Below are 22,384 nucleotides of genomic sequence, written 5' to 3' on the forward strand. Positions count from 1 at the left end.
GTTTACCTGTTGTTGTGAGTGTGTATCTTTTTCTCCTCTAACTGAAAAATAATATATAATCGTTAAAGATCAAAAATGACAGCAAATGTAAAGATGAAAATAAAAGTGACCCAAGCTCTTTATCAGTCAGAAATAAACAGTGTTTGCTGCATTTTTTCCAGTCTTTTTTTTTCTTTCTGTGTGTATGCTTAGCAATTTTAAAGTAATATTGTATATATAACTGTATGTATCTTGTTTCCTTCATTGTAGTAGTAATAATAAAAATAGCAGTTTTTAATATATTTTCTTCTTACTGGTACCTTGAGAGGTAGTTACTATCACCCCTGTTTTTTTGATTAAAAAAAGAAATTAAACCTGTGGGAGGATACGTAACTCACCCAAGGTCACTTTGGTTAGGTTGGTACAAAAGTAATTCCGGTTTTTGCCATTACTTTTGCACCAACCTAATATAATGTTTTTAACTTCCCTATGACTGTGATCACTTTTCCATTTCAGCAAAATTCTTTATGAACCTTAATTTAATGAGTGAACACAACCCTGGCACCTTGACCTGTTTCCCAATTTGGTGACATTTAAGTTTATGAAGTCTGTGTAGTAGGTTAGTGCAGAGAGTTAGAAACACCAGGATTCAAATGCCTGGGTCTTCCTCTTATAGATTTATGACTCTTGACAAGTTGCCTAATGTCTTTAAGGCTCCTTCTTTCACTGTAAAATTGGAAAACTAAAATCTACACACGGGGGGCAGGGGGGTGGGGGAGTTTGCTGTAAGGTTAAAAACGTGAACATATGAAGAGTCTCTCTTAGCAGATTTCCTGGCCCTTGCTGTGTGCTGACAGTAGCCATATAAATAATGTATTATTGGGTCATTTCCTAATTCCATAATGAAATTTTTTAAACAAATTCTTATAGACATTTTTGTTCCTTTTTCAGAATAGTTGAGCTAGACAGTATGGAAAATATGAAGGCTCTTGATGCATGCTTCTCTTCTTCTGATGCATATTGCAAAATTATTTTCCAAATAGAAATTGACATTTCTCCAGAAGTATATGAGTGTCTGCCTCACGACAGCCTTGCCAACACTGCATATCAGCATTTACATGTTTTTTTTTTCTAATTTGATTGATGAAGAGAAATATATCTCTTTTTAATCTGCATTTCTTTGATTACTAGTGAGGTGGGGCATTTTTTTCACACGTTTATTAGCCATTTATATTTCCCCTTCCGTGAATTGACCTCTTTGCTTTTGAAAGGAAGGATGAGTCTCCAAGGGCTAGCTAGAGAAAAGATGCTCCAGTGATAATTATCTCGGAGCCCTGGGGCGAGGAGTTGCAGGGGAGAGAATTCAGGGTCTCCTGGGGCTAGGAGGAGGCTACCAAGTGAGCTGCTTTCTACACCAGAGCAAGGCTTTCTACACAGTCAGGCTGAAATCATTATTTGTTCTCTACCTTTGTATTTGTTCTGTTAAGAAATATTTTGGATTTTTTTAGTGGGATTCTTCACATTCTACTCAAGCCAGTGCTTATAATTCTTTCAGGGCAGACAACGAGCATGCCTATTCGGTTTGGGTTTTTTTGCTCTGAGAGTCCCATTGGTTTACAGTGAAGTTGCTGTAGATCTTGCCTGAGTCTTTTATGATCCCTGCCATCCAGCCAGGAGCTGTGACTGCTCTGTAACCTTCTTAGATTTAAATCTGTTGCTCGTGTTCTCCTCATAGTGTTACAGAGCAGCAGAGCCCATCCATACTGATGTCTTAATACGATTCTCTCCTTCTTGGATTTATAGGGTAAAATAAACCCTCTGCCATAGAAGTGCTTATTGATTACTGAAGTACATAATAAAGCCTAAGAATAAAGTAAGACCAGGTAATCGGTTCTGTTCCTGGGGGATGACAATAAACTCTGGCCGAGGCAGCCTCTGAAGGTTGCCTTTTACCTTGGAGCTAGGAGGCTCCTTTTTAATTAGTTGTCAAAATAGTAAGCAGCGACTGATAGAAACCAGACAAAAAGAGTACATACTGTTTGGTTTCATTTATATAAAATGTTAGAAAATACCTACTCATCTATAGTGACGGAAGGCACATCAGTGATATGGGGAGGGACCCGAGAGAGGGATAGAAGCTTTGGGGAGGGATGGATGGGTTCACTGTCTTGATTGTGGTGATGGCTTCACAGGTGTGTACACATATATGAAAAGCTATCAAATTGTGCATTTTAAATATGTGCCTTTTACCAATGTCAGTTATATCTCAATAAAGCCACAAAAAAATAGTGAACAGTATCCCATAAAGAGACAGTTCATGGCTCACTCTGTGCTAGAAAAATTTTCTCTTTTCTTAGGAAGCTACATTTTGATGAACATTTAGGAGGAATTACGAGACTACATTTCACCTTCACCTTTAGCTAAACAGGGGTTTTAGAAGACTGAAAGATGCCACCGAAAATTTTTAAAAAGGCATTAGAAGGTAGGACAGCCCTTTTTCTTCATTCGTTTTTCTTCCCCACATCTGAACCTTAAAGGTACTTTTAACGTAACTTTTTACTAAAACAAAAAAAGGTATTTAGAAAATACTATTAATTCTTTGCTCTCACCACCCCCCACCCTTCTGCCATTACATTTCCCCCACCCAGAAAAGAGATTCTACAGTGCAGAAGTAAAAACTACTCCAAAATGTTGGCAGTCTAAAAGCGGACAGGCATTTTCAACACAAAGAGATGTTTGTTTTCCTTGCATTTTAACTCTTAATTTTTGACACAGTGGGGAACTCCAGCATGGCTGCCATTTAAAATGTAACAATGCCATGCAGCTCTGATTGCCTCTGTCACAGGGGTGTTGTGACTGAAGGCCAGGAGACAAAGCAAATGAGGCCAGAGACAGTGCCTGCTGCTGCAGTGCTGGTCCATTTCTCTACCCGCATTTGAATTTGTCTTTTCTCTGACTAACTGCTTTTTTGCCCTGATGAGGAGTCACTCAGGGAGACTGAAGCTGGAATTTGTACAACCTCTTTCAGTCCCCTTGATTTTAATCAGAAATACACAATTATTCTTTTCCTCCAAATAGAGAAACTCAATCCCCATTTTAAATTCAATTATTGTAATTGCAGCATTCAGAAAAATAGCACATTCATTTTCTAATAAGAGATTGTGGATACCAAATTACTGCATATAGTATGTCAAAACAGGAAACTTGAGACTGGCAAACCAGTGGGTGTTTTTATCTTGGCAATTTGTATTTTCTTGCAGACAATTTATAGTAATCCTACCCTTCCTTGTTTATGATCTAGAAGACTAGGTTTTCAAGCCATCCTAAAATGAAGACTGTTGTTTTTGGGTACCGTTTAATTGAAAATCTCTGTTATGAGTATGAGGAATTCTACAAAGGGCAAAAGTGAAGGCAGATACCCAATAAAGAGAAGAAAAAGGAATCACTTTAGGATCCTATGTGATGGGAGCCTAAGATGTCTTTGGATCTTCTTGAACCATTCTCATTATCTCAAGCCCTATTTATATTCCTTTAGCCAAGCTTCTCAATATCTTGCATTTGTAAAAAAAAGGAAATCTGGTTAGTGAGAAGTTGATAATGTGACCATTATGTCTTAGCAATATGAGAGCACCACTGTCCCTCTTCCTGCTCAATTCCAGTTGCTCTAGTTGGCTTGAAGTGACTCAAATGTGAAAATAAATATAGTTTTTTATTTTTAGTTTCCTGATTTTCATAAAAGAGTAACCTTAGGATCTGATTTCTCCAAGTACATGCTATTATTTTCTTAGGATTTACTGTCACCTCAAAATTATATCCATGTCAGCCGGGCATGGTGGGTCATGCCTGTAATCCCAGCACTTTGGGAGGCTGAGGTGGGTGGATCTTCTGAGGTCAGGAGTTTGAGACCAGCCTGGCCAACCTGGTGAAACCCTGTCTGTACTAAAAATACAAAACATTAGCGCATGCCTATAGTCCCAACTACGGGAGGCTGAGGCAGGTGAATCGCTTGAACCCAGGAGGTGGAAGTTGCAGTGAGCCAAGATCGCGCCACTGTGCTCCAGCCTGGGCAACAGAGTGAGACTCTGTCTCAGGAAAAAAAAATTACACCCATCTTTTTCACAGACACATTCAGACACCTACCACACTTTCAGATCTTTTAGTGTTCATGCCGCCAACCACTGTCTCTTGATCTCTTCACTTAGACACTTCCCATGCTACAATAGCTAAAGGTATTTTGCTACTGTAATGTATTAATTCTTTCACATATACTTATTGAGCACCTTCTAGATACCAGCTTCAGGTGGAGCAAGATATGAGCAAACTCTGAGATACTGTCAAGGAAACTAGCCAACAGTGTTGGAGGTGCTAGAAACCAACAGCTAAGGTACAGCCAGAGAAGTCAGAGCTCTGGAGAGCTTCCATATGGAAGACAGAACAGTCATTTCCATGTGTCCTGAAAGGGTGGTGGTTTGTTGGACCCTTGAGTGCCTGCTAAGTGCCAGGTACTTTAGTTATATTCTCTCAGCAAATCCCCATTTTTGCAGTTACCTCTGGGAATTTTTCTCTCTTGTCAAGATTACTCTCTTGGTTGATTTTGGTAAATCAGTCCTTAAATCAATCTCGAATATAAATAATCTCTGTGAGTACAGCCCTCCAAAGTATCTCCTAATTCTGATTGGTCAGAACCACTAGACAAAGTATAAAGTATCTAACTTCCTACTTGCACCACTAATCACCTGGTGTTTTTGTTATCCTTTCTGTCTATCTGTGTATTTGTTTATTTTTCCAACCTAACTTTGAACGTTTTAATAATGTCAGAGCCCATATGCACTATGCACAGCATAACTTACAAATTTAAACTCCAAATCTTGTATCTATGTGTTTTACTTCAGTCCCTGTACACAGGTTACTATTTGAAGAATAAGTCCAAGCTACATCCATCCCAAAAAACCATTCAAGAACCTAAAGGAACACTTCAAAATTTCAGCTCTAAAGTGTCTTGCTTTTTTGGTTTTTTATCAGTGAAATAAAACTATTATTTACCTGGAAGATTCTTCTTGTTGCTCACTTCGTTGAGAGGGAATGGTGGTTTCTGGTTTTGTTTGTTTGGGTTGTTGTTACTGTTTTTGTATAGCATAGTATTGAGTCTTTAAACACGTCCTGAGCACCTCCTTGCAGAATATGACTTCCCCTCTGGCAATAAAATGGTACAAAAGTTCAACCCAACATTTAAATAATTAGTAAGTTACCCTGTTGTTGTGTGTGATATAACATATCTTTCATGGAAATAACTGGAAAAATGAAACTATTGGTATGTCTTTCTGGCTGCTTTCACATACCTGTACTCATTTAATTCTCACAAAAATCCTGTGGGGTGTGTCTCATCGCCATTCACTGGTTAAGAAAGTTAGACTCCGAGAATTAAGTTCGTTTCCAAACATGGCATGATTATTAAGTGAAGGGGTCAGAATTTGAACCTACGTCAGCCTCAGACTGAATGAGCACTTTCTGTGAGCCAGAGACTGTGCTCAGTCCCTCTTAAAGGAGAGCTGTCTTCCCTGGAGTAGAAATATGGCTGACTAGCTGCATTCACTGCTGCTTGTAGGCACTGCAATCGCTTTTCAGTTTCAGCTTGCCTCTGTACTTCGCCAAGCAATCAATCAGGAAAATATTTTGAAGTAGTTTCTTTGTATATCCTGAGAGAGAGAGTGAGATGGTACATTATACTGGCTAAGAACATGAACTTTGAAGGACATAACTGGGTTCAAGTACCATCTTTGTCATTGGAAGGCTTACTTATCTTCTCATCTCTAAAATGGAAGGATGGTAATATAATACTTCCTTCTAGAGCTGTTGTCAGGATTCTTTGTGTTTTGTTTGTTTGTTTCTTTGTTTTGGACAGGGTCTCCCCCTGTCACCCAGGCTAGAGCACAATGACATGATCACAGCTCACTGCAGCCTTGACCTTCCGGGCTCAAGCAGTCCACCCACCTCAGCCTTCCGGGTAGCTGGGACCACAGGCATGCATGACCATACCTGCTAATTTTAAAATTTTTTTGCAGAGACAGGGGTCTCACTATGTTGCCCAGGCTGGTCTTGAATTTCTGGGCTCAAGCGATCATCCTGCCTCACTCTTCCAAAGTGCTGGGATAACAGGTATGAGGCATCATGCCTGGCCTCAGGATTCTTTTTTAATGAATGCCAGCTGTTGGCTGGCATTTCTAGAGGAAAACATGCTCTGCAGTTGTTCCTGTGGAGGAACCCTGAAAGATGTAAAATGCACTTCAACAACCAGACTTTTCCAAAATAGAGAGCTCAGGGCTGCCCCGCCATCGTGGACACCCCATCTCTCCTTTAGCTTGAGATGGACATTGACCCTTTGGCTGGGAATTGAGTCATGTAGGTGACACTTAGCATGGAAAGCCATAGCTACATTCAGTGTCTCACAACCTTAGTGGTGGAAGAAAGAATGGTTGCAGCAGCTTCATTACCTGGGGAAAAAGAACTTGGAATTCCAAGCACTTTAAGAAAGATGCTTTTACTTTGAGTGTTGGAGAAAATACAACAATTACCTATTGAAGACAAAGTGAATGAAAAGACACCTCTGTTCATACTACACTGATCACGTAATCTATCCAGATTCATTCTGCCTTCCTTAAGGTGATTCAAGCCTGCTGGCTGCGCCTTTCCTTCCCCAGGATACATAGGGCATACAGTGGTCACCTGAGATTCCCAGCTAGACTCAGACATTTCCTACTCCAAGAGGAGATTCCTCAAAGGGCTAGAGCACCACAGGCAGCATCAGATAATGTGGAATGAGTGGAAGGAGGGAGGGAAGAGGAATCCATAAATCATCCAATTGTTGCTGAGCATCTTGAGGGCCCTCAAGAATGCACTAGACCCTGTGATGATTCCAGGGACAACCAGCCTGCACTTTCTGAGCTACTCACTGCCTGCCTGGGGAGCAAGACCTGTATATGTGAAATCAGTGAAGAATTTATGCAAGACGTATGTGAAATCAGTGAAGAATTCTGTTCTATCTAGACTAGAGCCAGGTAGATTTCCAACACCTGGCTCACGTATGCTTTTTTGAAAAAAGGTATTTAGTCTTACTGAAGGAATGGATGGATGGATGGATGGATGGGTGGGTGGATGGATGGTTTCTAACATCTATTGATTGCTTCAGATGTATCAGGCACTGTTCTAGACATTTTTATGTTTATTACATATGTACTTAAACAAATTATACATTTATTAACTCAATTTATGTTCTTAGCAACACTATGAGATACATACTGTCAGTAGCCACATTTAATAGATGAAGAAACTGAAGCACAGAGAGGTTAAGTTCCTGAGTAGAAGTTTCAGATGATATACAGTACAGGCAGGCTTTGCACCCTGGCAGTCTGGCTGCGTAGTTATATATGAAGGAGAATGGTGTAGTCTCTTCAAAAACTGTTGGCATCTTGGTTCACACTGAAAGCTACCAGGCTTTGTTATCTGTTCCTCTGGCTTTGGCTTCCTGAGTCTTAAGCACCCTCCTCTTTTCTAGAACATAGACCAGCTTGAACCAACCCTCTGTGATTCCGCCCCGCCTCTCCCCTGGCCCCGCCAGGCCTCTCATTTGTAGTTTCTCTTACCGAGCACATTTCTAAACGAGGACGGTTGCTCTGCTTTAAGGACATACAAATGGCTTGCCCTCACCTGTCAAGCATGATCCTTGTATTTTACCAGGCCCATTATGAACGCAATCTTTCTGTCGAAAATTTGCATACCTCCTTTCTTGAAAAGTAATGACAGCAATTTCTTTCCCTCCGCTCACTTTCTGAGTGTCTCATTTAACGGCACCTGTGAAACCGACAGGCACAGAGATGAGAAGTGAAAGAGAGCAGTTGATTAAATCATCATCAAGTCGGGCCTCAGAAAGTCAATTCTGCTTGCCGTCTGCAATGATATCCTTTTATCTTAAAGTAATGAGCTATGGCACTTTTGCATCGGGTAATGCGATAAGTTCTATTAGCATGTTCCATTTGCCTCACAAGCAAGGGCAAGTCATTTTAGCTAGCTCATATCACTGCAATCAAAGCAATTGGCTTCCCAGGCAGAGAAGAAAGGGAAAAGGCTCAGGGTGATTTCTATGGATCACAACACAGCGGAAAAAATAGACTCTTGTATTATTTTAACCCATAACATACTTTTCCTTTTTACTCATCGTCAAATTTGGGTTTTATTAGCTTACACGGGACTCCAAAAAGAACCCAGCATTAGATGAAGCAAACCTGGGGGTAGGGGCTCAGGCCCCATCCAGAGCAACAAGAAACTATATATGGGAAGAGAAAATTGCCCCATTACGTAGGGGTCACAAATAGAATTCTGCTAAAGAACACAGGCAAAGATGTCTTTCTGATAGTAACACTGTAGTCTCATAATAAACTCTTGCTTCACACCATCTTCAAAGTCATTTGTAATAGGTCCCCAGGCAAGTACGGATTAATGCTATTGATGACTTAGAATCAGTAAATCAATGACAGAGAAGCAAAGGATCTGTTGCTTAAGCTTAAAAGAGATCATTTACAAATCACTGGGCCCCAGACTGTCAGTTTTACCTTTGGACAAGAGACTTATTTTTCTGAATTTGGCAACCGCTGAGGTTTGTGGACTCTGGGTTTTAAGTAAATTTCATCTTTGGGGTTTATGTATATTTATACTTGGCAAAATGTGACTTCCTTTCTTAGGGGAAAAGAAGCTGAACTCCCCAAAGATTTGTGAAATATTCATTTCCAACCCCAATTCTAATAAAGCCAACAATACTTTAATGATCTGTGGAAATTTACAGCATACAGATTGATTTATGAAAGATACCTGGATTTCAAAGTGACAAAAAGGAAAAATATATATTAGAATTTAATTTGTGAGCAAATTTAGGCCGGGCATGGTGGCTCACGCCTGTAATCCCAGCACTTTGGGAGGCCGAGGCGGGCGGATCACGAGGTCAGGAGATCAAGACCATCCTGGCTAACATGGTGAAACCCCATCTCTACTAAAAATGCACCAGGCATGGCGGCGGGCGCCTGTAGTCCCAGCTACTCAGGAGGCTGAGGCAGGAGAATGGTGTGAACCCGGGAGGCGGAGCTTGCAGTGAGCCGAGATTGCACCACTGCACTCCGGCCTGGGCGACTGAGCGAGACTCCGCCTCAAAAAAAAAAAAAAAAAAAAAAAAAAACTTCAAGTTTGGACAACCTGATTTCTGTCAATATATTTGCACTTCTAATGGGTGGTAGAATGAACCTAGCACATAGTAGTTACATGAAAGTTGTTGGTTGAAAGTGTGTGATTATCTGAGACACTGGAGGGGGAATAAGAAGTGTTCCCTTAGCCCCCTCAGATCACACTGGTTATTTGAGCTCTGGCCAGTTCAAACTGAGAACTTGCCAAAATGTCAGATTCTGAGAACTCCCCCATGCAGGAATGCTGGGTTATCAGTACCAAATTCCAGAGGCTCCTGAGAGTTGATTCTCTGTTGTATCTCCTGAACAGGTAAAGACTGGTGGACCTCATATTATTTTAAAATGGGCTCATTAGGTGATTGCCGAAAGCTTTATTCTTGTAAACTGTTGTTTGCAACATGAATCTTTTAATTAGGCTTTCATTTTATCTGAACTATTTTATTTGATCAGGCATAGTTACTGTTAAGATAGAGGGGAGGAGTCAATGGCATTCTTTTACAGTCAGTAAGAAGACGGTCTGAGTAAGAACATTTTCAGAATTAAAAATTTAAAAATTTCTAGGGCCCCAGTAGCTTTAAATTTCACTTAGTCCAAAACCAATATGAGAGCAATGTAAACAATGTGAAAATAGGGCTTTGTGGATTGATGAAAAACAGGCAGCATCAGAGCTGCCATGTGTGGCACAAAATGGCGGCCCATTTTTACATGAGCAAAGGACTGGGCAGCTGGGCAGGGGATGGTAAACATGTTTTTAGTCACCATGCTGCTATCTTACTTCTTTAAATAAGAAAATAAGTGTCATGTTTTCTGCAGGTGGCTTCTTGTGAAATTGCTTTTAGGTGAGGGATGTCTTTAAGGTCTTAGATAAACCGCCGGCCCCAAAGGGGAATCAATTTGTTTTGTCACTGGCAAAGTTAAATTATACTTGATGTTAGATATTGTAGTTTACAAGTTGGGGTTCTCCCTCATTTTCCTCTCATTTCCTTTAGGCAGAAACAAGAATGAAATAACTTTGTTCAGCAGTGGTATTCAGCCCTGACATCTTTGGTGGCAATGATAAATGGATTTGAGATACAAAATAACTGTTCCAGCAAGGTCCATTGAGCAGAATAGAGAGCAATGCCCTCCTCAATGTCATTGTATGTGATATATTCAATGATTGCCACTCTCTGCTTAAGAATGCATTCCATCACAAGGTACCTAGAATTCCATCTTGTTCCTACATTCTGAATGAGACAGAGAGATGTCACAGATCTTGACTCATTTCAATTTGGACTGGAGTCTTAAAACACAGATACTGAGATTCCCAAATGAAAGTGAAAAATATTTGCTTTTGAAGAAGTGTAATAAAGTCATAATCACATCTTTTCTGAGCCTTTTAATGGAAGACATTTTCTTCTGGGCCCCAACTCTAGGCTCTGCTAACAATTTTAACCTCCCTCAGTGTGTTCACACATATATCTCTTTGCATTAAGCAATCATATTAGTGTTTCCTGTACTTTCTCTTTGGAATCACCTGCCTTTTAAATCATACTTTGCTTATGCTGCATGGAATCAACCACAGTTTGAACAATACTCAAGAAGAATGAGATTGACTTACTAGGATAATTGAGCACCTATTATGTCCCAAGGCCTAGAGGTACAAAGATAAGCAAGGCACTGTCCTTACATGGAGCTCATTCTCTGGTAGGAAAGACTATTGTGGCAAACAACTGCAGTACAGTTTTGTAAGGGATGGAGACAGAAGCAGTTAAGTCTTTCTGGAAAAGTATTGGAAGATTCAAAAAAGGAACTATGTTTTGAAGGTGAATGTCAGGCTTTTAGGTAGAAACTTGGAGGAATAGAATTCCCAGTAGAGGGAATTGTTAAAGGCAGACAACTGATGGCATGATTGAGTGCGAGTGGATGTGGTTGGAGCAAGGTATGTTAGGATAGTGCCACACAATGCGAGGATGCCAACCAGGGCCAGGCCACAAGCTGTTTGCAACCAACCTGCTGTGAGATTAGTATGGGCAGTCAAGAGTAAGCATTGGGAAACTTTTAGAGTAATTCAGTAGCATAATTTTGTGTTTCATAAATCTAATAATTTTTTAAAATGTATTTCATATATATTTGTTTTTCTTTTTCATTTTTCAAGAATTTGACTTTTTATTATGTTTTACAAAAGTAATTGTCATAACATATTAGAAATTAAGGAAAGCAAAACAAAAACAAATGGCTCTTCACTGCAGAAAGCTTAAGAAGCATTGTGTTGAGAGAATGGTTGGGATTTGGGAGTTGAGGGGGATTAGAAACAGAATATGAAGGGTCTTCATAGGCCTTGTGAAGCATCTGCATCAAATAGAAATTTAGGAAATCCACTCTGGTCAATAAGGACTTGGATTAGAAAAGGAAGAGAGCATAGACCTTGGAAAGCAGTCATTATCCTCTTGTAATGACAAAATAAAACCCTGAACTAAAGCAGTAGCCATGGCCACAGGGATGGAGAGTTAGAAAGTAGAATCAATAATGTGGGGTGAGAGGAAGATAAGTCTGCTCAAGGATAGAGTCAAGGATAAGACTCTTCACTTACACAGTTGAGTGATTGCTTGGTGATGCTATTACCAAGGGCAACGTGGGAGAGGGGCAGTTTCAGGTGAGCAAAGATGTTGAGTCCAGATTTAGATGGATACTTGAGTCTGAGGCATTCGCCGCACTTCAAGAGGGGGCACATACCCAACAGAAGTTTAATAATAGTTAACATTTATCATCTTTACATACTTGGTACCGTGCACTAAGTTGTTTACATGTATTAACGCATTCTCCTCTTCTAGCCATATTTTACAGACAAGTAAACTAAGGCCCAGAGAGTTTAAATAACTTTTCCAAAGTTACACATCTGGCAAATGTGGGCATAGAGATTTTTGAGTTTCAGCATATACATGGTAGAAGGGACCAAGGGAATCTTTAAGGACTCCCTTGAAAGTCACATAGAAACAATAGAACTCCAGATGCAACTCTGGGGAGACAGTGACATTAAAGAATATGCAGAAAAGGAAGGGCCTTGAAAAGAGAGTCACAAAGAGCAATATTGGTGAATGGGTGCAAAGGGAAAAATTCTAGGATGTGCAATTGAAACAATCTAAATACCCAGCACTGGGGAATATTTTTATTAGATTATGTTACAATCCACACAGCAGATTGCAGTGTCACTATTTTTTAAAGTGATGTTGCAGGACAAATTTTACTGATTAAACTAAAATATTTGACGTGTTATGTGAAAACCAACGCAGGTTCCAAAATGGTAGGAATTCATTTTTATTTCTTAAAATGTATGTTTGAAAGATGAGGGGGATTATATCCTTAAGGCTGGAAAGACTTACACAAATGTATTAAGTGTTTACCTAAGAATTGTAGATTTATGGGTAATTTTTTTAAAATGTATCCAGTAAATATTTTTTTTTTTTTAATTTTTTGTTTTTTTGCTTGTTTGTGAGACGGAGTCTTGCTCTGTTGCCCAGGGTGGAATGCAGTGGCGCGATCTTGGCTCACTGCAACCTCCGTCTCCCAGGCTCAAGCGATTCTTCTGACTCAGCCTCCTGAGTAGCTGGGATTACAGGCGCATGCCACCACGCCTGGCTAATTTTTGTATTTTTAGTAGAGATGGCATTTCACCGTGTTGGTCAGGCTGGTCTCGAACTCCTGACCTCATGATCCACCCACCTCAGCCTCCCAAAGTGCTGGGATTACAGGCGTGAGCCCCATTGCCCAGCCATAAATCTGTATTTTCAAAAGGAGAAAGACTGGGTGGGTTGGTTGGTTGGTTGTTTAAGAGTTAAGACCTGTCTGGGAAAGGAAGACTGTGCCTCCAGCAGTTCACTTTTGATTCATGAAACCAGGGGAGGAGACGGTGAAGATGGAGTTGAGCGGTTGCAGTATTGGGATGGCTGGAGGGACTCAGGTTTAGGAACTAGTCCCTTCCTAACGGTGCATTTGAGGCCTGTGGCCTGGCGCGCACACCTCTTCTTTCTCTCCTTTTGTCTGTGATGGTTCAGGTCATGTCTTTGTCTGAAGGCCGGGTGACCGGGAATTCTTACCTGTCATTGCTCTAAGACCTGGTTGTTCCTTTTTGTCTCTTTTCATTTCTTGCTTTTAAAATGGAGGAAATATTTTTAGCTTTTCAAGCGGGCTTTGAAATCTTGTCATGGAGAGTACTCCATCACCTCAAGCTGGTAGTTAGTGTGCAACCTGTTTGCTAATAAACCAAAGCAGGACCCCTATGTCAAAATGCTTAAAATGGTCAAATCTGCTGGGACCCCGTCTCTGCATCTGACATGCCTTTTCCATTTCCCAGCCTCATGCAGAACATAAACCTGCATCAGGAGGTGGCTCAATGTGAACTCTTATAAATTGGAGTGGGTATCTAGGGATCGAGGAGCAGACACTTCTTCTTTTAACCTTTGAAGACCAAGAATCATTTGGCCAAAAAAATCCACAGTGTGTTGAACTTAGGGTGTGAAAGCTGTACAGTGTATTAAATGTGAATTTGAGGCCATGAATTCTACCCACACTGACTCTATAAAACAGCCTCCCTTTTTCATAAAGCAGGCCCATAAACCGCTGCCAGTGAAGCAGAAAGACTCCTTAGGACTGTGGCTCGCTTTCCGTCTGGGGTTGTCAACAAACCCCCTTTATGAGTGGAATAGACCTCTTGTATGTGTCGAGCTTCTGGCTTTTTACAGAGTGTGTTAGGAGCCAGGCAAGGCAAACGTTAGGCGCTGTTTGCTGAGTGCATTTATTGCCTTTGCATAATTTATGAGCTGGAGGGGTTGACCATCATTCGTCTCTGCCAGGGGCTGGCACTCGAGGCTCCAGAGAGTGGAGCTGTAAATTGGATGGTGCGCTCCTGCTGAGCTCACGGCGAAGTCCTCGGGTCAGTATGGGAATTTAATACCAGAAATGGAACTGTTTTCTCAGCACACCATGTGGACCCCAGTGCAGCAGAGACTGTTTTGGCAGACTCCACGACTGGCCTTGTCGAGGAGCTGTCACTCACCCGGCATGTTGTGTGGGGAGCCTGAGCATTTTTAATCGGCTTGGCATCCGTGCTGCTTCCATAATGGATACCAGTAGGTCTCGGTTCTTCACCATATGCTTAACTCTGGAGACAAGGTGCTTCTGGGTAGATCAGTAATTACTTGATGCAGAATTAAGTGGACCTTGAAATTAGAACTGGACTGTTGGAAAGCAGGAAGCTTAACACTTTGATAGAAATAACCATTCCCAGGGACATACTGCCGTTAGGATATGGGGCACAGTGGTGGTTCTTTCCCAACTACCCCACTCCTCCTCCTCCCTGCACACCAGATCCTTGGGGAGGTGGGCAAATGCCATGCCACAGCCTTCAGCTGTCATTGATTACCTCACAAGGAGCGCTATGAACATCTGGGAACATAAGCCTGCCTGGCAAAATAGTCTTCTGCCTTCCACACCCCTCCTGAATTGTGCATTGTCACTCTTGAAAGTGTGCCCGGGTCTTAGGAACCTCACAGAGGGCTTAATTAAAGGCAATGGAGAGATCACACAATCAGGACACTATTGTTCCTCATCCACCTGCGGTTCTAGGGCTTCAAAGTCTTCATCTCTTCCCATTTCTTTCTCAGCTCATTTGACTTATTGTAATAAAGAAACTACTCATCAGGTCAAAGAATGTAAATGTAGACAGTCTGAGGTTGGAAGCTGGGTTGGAAATGATGCATTGGACTTGGTTAAATCCCTGTCACTGAATATCTGACTAACTTGTGGCACTGAGGAGCCAATGGGAGAAGTAGAAAATGTTCTAATCCTCCAGCCTATAAGATTGTGATATAAGTTCCTAAATGCTTTTTGTACAGAGTGCTTAGTCTGAAAAGAATAAGTAGTCCCCAGGTTGTCTCATAATAGCAAGAAGTCCATTTAGATGGGTGTTCTGTTACTTCCCATTAAAAGCTCTCTAATAGGAGCTTAAACAATAAGGTAACTTAGTGTTTTCTGAATAAAAGTCCTGAGGCAGGCTGCTCTGAGATGGATTCAGTGGTCCAATTCTGTCAGGCTTTTTTCCCTTGGTCCCACTCTTGTTGTTTTTGTACTGAGTCTCTTTGCCTCATTTTTGCAAGATGGCTGCTACATATCCAGACATCATGTTCTTACACACTCATGTTCAAAGGCCAGAGGCAGGTGGTTCCTTCTTTTCTTTGTTTACTGGGGAGACAAAATTGTTTCTAGAGCCCTCATCAGATTTCAGAATCTCATTGGCCAAAGATGGGTCTTCAGTGAGCGACTACAATGCCCAGAGGTTTACCTCTTTTCCCACCTTTAGCTGCAAGAAAAATCGGGAAAGAAAGTACCTGGCATTTTTAACCTCAGAGTGTCAGGAGAAGGTACAGACTAGGGAGAAGGGAGTTGTGATTGGCTGTGGGGATCTAGCCAGCAGTGGCCACCTACGAGCAAATTTATTTCCTGTTTCTGTTCAAAGCTGTACCAACTCACATGTCCAGGTGGCCACACTAAAAATCCTTGGCATCATCCTAGATGCATCTCTGTTACTTGCTTCCCATATACATGTGTTATCAAATCCTGTTGGTTCTACCTTCAGAATTGCTCTGCCATCTGCTTCTCCCTTCCTAAACCATGGCACCACCCTGGGTTAGACAGTGGAATGGCTGCCAAACTGCTCTCCCTGTGACCTGTTTTTTCCCCACTGTGCACTCTCTCCATGGTCCCACAGAAAGTCATCCTCATGGAAGCAGCTCTGATCATGCCACACCCCTGCTAGTGTCTGTATCCCAGCTTCATGTCTTACTGCTAAACGGAAGGCTCTTTGAGAGCCAGGCCTGTATCTCAGGTGAATTTCAGTCTAGTTTAGCAGTTCCTTATCAAGGGCTATTGAGTGAATGAATGGATATATTTATCTGCTGAGCTTTACTCTAACGAAATACATCCCCCAGTTTTTCATTGAATATTGAATTAGCAAAACACTTCATTTTTTTTAGGTTATGTTCTTTTTTCCTTTGCTTATCGCGAGGAACCCAAAGATTGGGGTTAATTATTAATTATCACTCTGCTTATCCCAAACCAACTAAATGGTTGGAATTTGGGATCTGTTGATATGATCTGAGTCTATGGCCCTAAAGCATATTTGTTTGCCCATATTTTTTATTTACTACCCTGACCTCTTGTCTTCGGCATACTTTTTATAGGGAATGTTCCTTCTATTCTCTAGGCCTCTAAACTGGAAAAGGCAGCCATCAGAAGTGGTGAGCCTTGGCCATTATGTTCTGTTTCCTTCAAAGTTCAAATGAGCGACTACGATGCCCAGAGGTTTACCTCCTTTTCTGTAGAAAAGCACCGGGAGAGATACAGCCGTTCACATTAGCTGAAGATAGAATGTCTTCGTTAAGAAATTGATTTTGCTCTGAATTTCATTGAACAATCTTGATTCACCTTAATCCTGTGGCTGACTCCTAGAGGGGCATCGCCTCTACCCTGCTGTGGTGGGAGGGAAGCACTCACTTGTATGATTGAGCACCTTGCTCGACTGACCTGAGGAAGAGCCACAGAGTACAGGCATCAGATGAAATGAACAAAACACCTTTTTTGCATCTGGATAGCATTTTGTTTCGGATGCTGTTTACTAGCACTTGAGCTCAAGAAACTCTTTCTTTCCAAGAAGACAACATTTTTTATTTCCTTTACTTATCTTGCACTTTTTTTGTAAGAGGGTTGGGGGATGAGGCATCAAAAGCAAAAACATACTCAGTTCTTACACTAACCCTTATTCTCTTGTCTTCATTTTCAGTGTGACAGTGACAGTGACCAGGAAGAGAAGGTAAGATGCCCCCCCCCGCATTGTGGGCACAGCACATAACAGACTGTGAACACCAGAGTCCTCCCACACACAGCTACAGGGTGGGATGCCAGCTTCATGTTGACAGGACCTTTTCTCTTTAGGAAAGATGGGCATAATTCACACGGTGACATTTCCTATGCTATGACACGTTTAATTTGTCAGATCTACTTTTTTTTTTAAACAAGACCTTTAATATTGCATATATGTGACACTGAGTTTTTACTTTATGGAAGATGACTCATAGACCCAAAAACATTTTAAAAGATAAAATTATTTATTTTAATAACCGTCTGATTTTTTAAAATCCATGATGAGAACATTAAACTTGCTAGTATGCATTTATAATGTCATTTCTGCATTTATTTTACTGACCCATATGCTTTTCTGTACCTATTGGCCTTCTTGATAGAAATGTTAATGGTATGTGTCTAGGAAATCTCATCATGGGGTACGGGTGGGCAAGGGAGGTCCGATGGGAACTGCTGTCTTCCCATCAGGGCGGACAGCCAGGTAGGAGGACAGTTCTTCCAGCAGGTACATGCTCTGTTTCGAGGCTCATGGGCACCAGCCTCTGTGTATCCAGATCAACATGGATCAAGAAAAGGAACTCAGTTTCTGAGGTTCCAGAAGATTGGATCACAACCTGGTAAAGTGATCTTTCTGCTGCCTGAAGCAAAGGGATTATTTATCTGTTTGGTCTTTCCTTCTAGCTGTCCCAGTCCCCAACCAAATTTCCTTCCATTTATACTGCTGCTTTGTGTTATTTCGAGAAGAGTTACCTGAATATCATGGTTTCTGTATTGCTTGGCTTCAAAAGGATGGACTCGGCCTCCCTTCCCCCGTTTCTGGATCTGTCCTGTGCCCTGTGCTTTGACTTTCACCTCCTACATGCTTGCGGATTTTATTCAGAATGCTGCGGTTAGTATTTAGTGGGATCTTTCCAACAAACCCAGAATTTTTCTCTCCTTCTCTGCTGCCAGCCTCCAAGAGAGATCTAAAGGCTCTTGTTCTATACTGTCGTTAATTTGAATTCAGCATATGTAGCCTGTTATAAAATGCGAGACATCATCATTTGAGCAGGTCAAGCATATTCAGATGAAGACAAATGGTGCTTATTTGATTTCCTTAAAATCAGGAAATGAAAAAAGTGCTCTCTGGAGAAATCATGTTCTGCCTGACTTGGATTGTAGACCAATGCATGTCCCCCAGATAAGAACAGGCTCTCGCCTTGAGGTTTTTATCTCTGAAGGACGGCCAGGACTGTCAGCTTGCTGACATGTGCATTATCCATGTCATTTTAAACAAAGTGACCTATGGAAGGGTGTGCTATGCTGTGACATGGTAATGGGCTGTTGGATGACAGCGAAAGTACACACTGGAAAGGGGGCTGTGGATTATTCTTTTGTTTAACTGACAAGTAGGAGCTTCCTTCCTCCAGCCCCCAGGAGCCTTAGCTCCTTGGAAGTAGCACCCCTGGTGTCTCAGGCAGCCAGTGTGTAGTGGGTGCCAGGGACATGTGCACAGCAGTAATGGTTCAGTGTTCAAGACATGGTCACTGGCCCCCCAACCCCTGAGGCCACATTCCCACATGGTGGGCATCACTGGTACCCAGGGAGGGACTGGTACCTTCTGGCCCTTCCAGATCTATCAGCAATGGTTGATCTCACTTTGTAAGCCTGTGCCACTTTTCCAAAAGGATAAATCTTATTCAGGGTTGTACCACCAAGCTGACATTCTTTCCTTAAAAGGAAATGTGGGGCCGGGTGTGGTGGCTCACGCCTGTGATCCCAGCACTTTGGGAGGCGAAGGCGGGTGGATCACAAGGTGAGGAGATCAAGACCATCCTAGCTAACACAGTGAAACCCCATCTCTACTAAAAATACAAAAAATTATCCAGGCGTGGTGGCGGGCACCTGTAGTCCCAGCTACTTGGGAGGCTGAGGCAGGAGAATCGCTTGAATCTGGGAGGCAGAAGTTGCAGTGAGCAGAATTCGTGCCACTGCAGTCCAGCCTGGGTGACAGAGCGAGACTTCATCTCAAAAAAAAAAAGGAAATGTGAATTCCAAAACCATCACCAGTCTTCAGCAGTGGTAGAAGGTGGTAAGGATGCCCAGGTTTGTATTCCTTGTAAATGTCTTCACCATTCCTTGTAAATGTCTCAACCTTGACACCCAGATCACCTGGGGAGATACTACAAGTTCCAGTGCCAGGGCCTCATCCCAGGTCAATGACCTCGGAGCCTTTAGAGCTGTCTTGAACCATGGATCTTGATGATCACCTAACTCTGGTAATTTCTAGAAGTAATTTGCCTCTGGTTGTCAGAGGGATCTGGGGACCAATACGGAGAGCACCCCACCAGGTCCTTTCCCATCACCTGAATTCCTGAGTAGTTATTGTCTAGGTTTCCATTTCTAAGTGCAAGAAGCAAAGTGTCAGAATAATGGGTATTGGGAAGGTAGCTCCCACCCACCACTCTGAGCTTGAGTTGATTTCAGGGTAATAAAGCGGATACGTGGTTGGTTGTAGGCGAGTCCAAGAATGGCAATGGCAGGAAGGGAAGCGGCATTAGGAGTGTTCCTCCGATCCATGGCGCATCTCCTGCCCCGCACCCCCAGTCGTTCTTCCTTTCGACTGTGGTGATCCTGCAGGTCTTAAGTGGGGGCCGCACCACAACCAGCGCTCACATCATCTGTCTCTGTTCTGCCCCATGCCATTTCTCTAGAGGGCTCCCAGTGGGAGCCGTTGAGACTCGAATTGCCCTCGCACCTGCTTGGCCCTGGTGCAGTGAAGACTGTCAGGCTTCCCCTTTTGGACTGAGATTGTCTGGTGTTTATCGCCAACTTTAACACCATCCTCCAAGACTTATGCTCTGTCAGAGCCTGGGCCCCTGTCAGCCTCCTCTGTGAAGAAACCTCTTGCCTGTGCCCCCGTCGGAGCCACAGAGCTAACCAGGGCTGCTTTCATGTGTTGCTTGGAGGATTCGCATTCGAATCTGAATTGCTAATGGTGGAAAAGATGCCACTCAGTGTCCTGGGATCCCTTCAGCAAGCCCCACCAGGGATGCTGTTGGAGGCAAAAGTGAGACTTGTCGGGGACCCACTGGGATTTCTCTCCGGAAGACCTGCCATTCCCTTACTCCATAGGGATCTGCAGAACCGGCGGGCTAAAATTAGGGTACTGTGTTTCACACAGCTGACTGAATTAAGATAAACTCTGCTTTCCTCTGATATGAAGCTGTAATTTATAAAATGATACCCTTACTAATTAACGTGGCAGTGACTCCGAAAGGGGCTTAAAAAGCAGAGCTTTCCCTAAATACAAGAGACGCTTGTGCACAAAAAGGCTTTGATGAGACACTGAGCAAAGTATCTCCCTTATCCTCCCCTCCCAGCCACGTGAATACATTCCACATTAATGTCAGATAGCCACGAGGACATTCATGAAGAGTAGAAATTGGGCTGGGCACGGTGGCTGACGCCTGTAATCCCAACACTTTGGGAGGCCGAGGCGGGGAGATGACAAGGTCAGGAGTTGGAGACCAGCCTGGCCGACATAGTGAAACCCTGTCTCTACTAAAGATACAAAAAATTAGCCCAACATGGTGACGCACGCCTGTAATCCCAGCTACTCGGGAGGCTGAGGCAGGAGAATAGCGTGAACCTGGGAGGCGGAGCTTGCAGTGAGCTGAGATGGCATCACTGCACTCCAGCCTGGGCGACAGAGCGAGACTCCGTCTCATTTTAAAAAAAAAAAAAAAAAAAAACAGTAGAAACTGGGTGGGGAATTACAGAAGCCTGTGAACACTGCATCTTAGATGTGGGATTGTTCTTCATTGTAGTGAGAGCTAAGAAAAGAAGCAGCACTTGGCACCCTTAGTCACCCAAATTAAGCAATTATTCTGATCCCCCATTCGAAATGAATTGGTATCATGAGAACAAAGAGGCAACATGCATATTGCCAAATATTTGGCCCATATTTTATTTTGTTTCCTTTCTTTCTCCACCACTGGCAGCAGCCCATTATGCTAAGAAATACCCCCTATTTGGTTATGAAGTTAATGTGGAGATTAAAAGTCATTCCCTCTTCTACCCACACCCTTTTTCTTGTGTATGGCATGTGACCGAGCTGATTGGAAGGCGTATAGCCCAGTGGCCAAGCACTTGGGCCTCAGTGTGATGGCTGATGCATGTTTCTGACTCTGTCCCTTTCTATTTTGTTGTGGACAAGCCTCGGCTTTCTCAACTGTCAAATGTGAGTGACAACAGCTCTACACATAGTCCTATAGCAATTAAATGAAAGCATTTAGGGCCAGGCATAGTTGCTTATCACGGTAATCCCAGCATTTAGGGAGGCCAAGGCAGGACAAAGTGGGCTCTGGTCTTTGAGCCCTAGAGTTTGAGACTAGCCTGGGCAACATAGCGAGACCCTGTCTCTTAAAAAAAAAAAAGAAAAATCTTAAAAATTAACGAGGCGTGGTGACATGTGCCTATAGTCCCAGCTACTCAGGAGGCTGAGGCAGGAGAATTGCTTGAGCCTAGGAGTTTCAAGACTGCAGTGAGCTAAGATCATGCCACTGCACTCCAGCCTGAGTGACAGAGTGAGACTTTGTTATCTAAAAAAATAAAATAAAAATATATGAAGGCATCTGGCTCAGTGCCTGGTCCATAGTAACTGCTCAATAAATGTTAGCTTTTGTTCATTTTACTTGAGGTAAAATGAGAGAGGACGCTTGAAAAAAGAGGAAGACTAATATTTTGATGCATGTGTATCACCGTATTTTGATTAAATCTTTTCCAATTTTGCCAACACTACAGTATACTGCAACACAAAAGATTTTATCTGTAAACACAAAGCCCTTCATCTAATACTTGTTGCTATTGCCAATTTTTTCAATGAAATGACCTAAAAACAACAACAACAAAAATAACCTATACGGTAGTTGCTTTAGGAGGTGGAGGGATGCTATCTGTTAGTGCTTAAAAGGGGGTAAATGCTTGCCGCTTTAGAGGTGGATGGTGCTCATAAGAGGCCCCAGTCCGGGGTATTTAAAACGGACTGAACAGAAATCCTTAGCTAGTAGAATGGCAGCACGCTGTAAAGTTATTACTGTATTGTGTACTGGCTATAAGATATAGACACCTTTCAGTAAGCCAGTCATTTGTAACCATTCTAGCAGTGTCATATTAGGTTAATAAGGCTGCTGTGTTTTCAAGGGCATTTTTATTTGGGTTTTGGTGAAATTCTTTAATTTGTTGATTATATTCACATAAAATCAGCATTCATTAACACAGAGCTCTAATGACATATGTAT

The 22,384-nt window shown here is 42.2% G+C and overlaps 1 protein-coding gene across 20 annotated transcripts in view; it reads left to right on the forward strand.

The window, feature by feature from the left end:
• Window positions 1–22,384, forward strand: part of AUTS2 (activator of transcription and developmental regulator AUTS2) — a 1,209,597-nt gene that overhangs the window by 830,599 nt on the left and 356,614 nt on the right. For all 20 annotated transcript variants that reach the window (XM_005549414.5, XM_005549418.5, XM_005549420.5 and 17 more), the window contains one exon: window positions 17,023–17,052. In XM_005549414.5, the coding sequence (XP_005549471.1) occupies window positions 17,023–17,052 (30 nt within the window). The remainder of the gene's footprint in view (window positions 1–17,022; window positions 17,053–22,384) is intronic.

This window comes from Macaca fascicularis, chromosome 3, assembly GCF_037993035.2.
Source record: "Macaca fascicularis isolate 582-1 chromosome 3, T2T-MFA8v1.1".
Classification (NCBI taxonomy): Eukaryota; Metazoa; Chordata; class Mammalia; order Primates; family Cercopithecidae; genus Macaca; species Macaca fascicularis.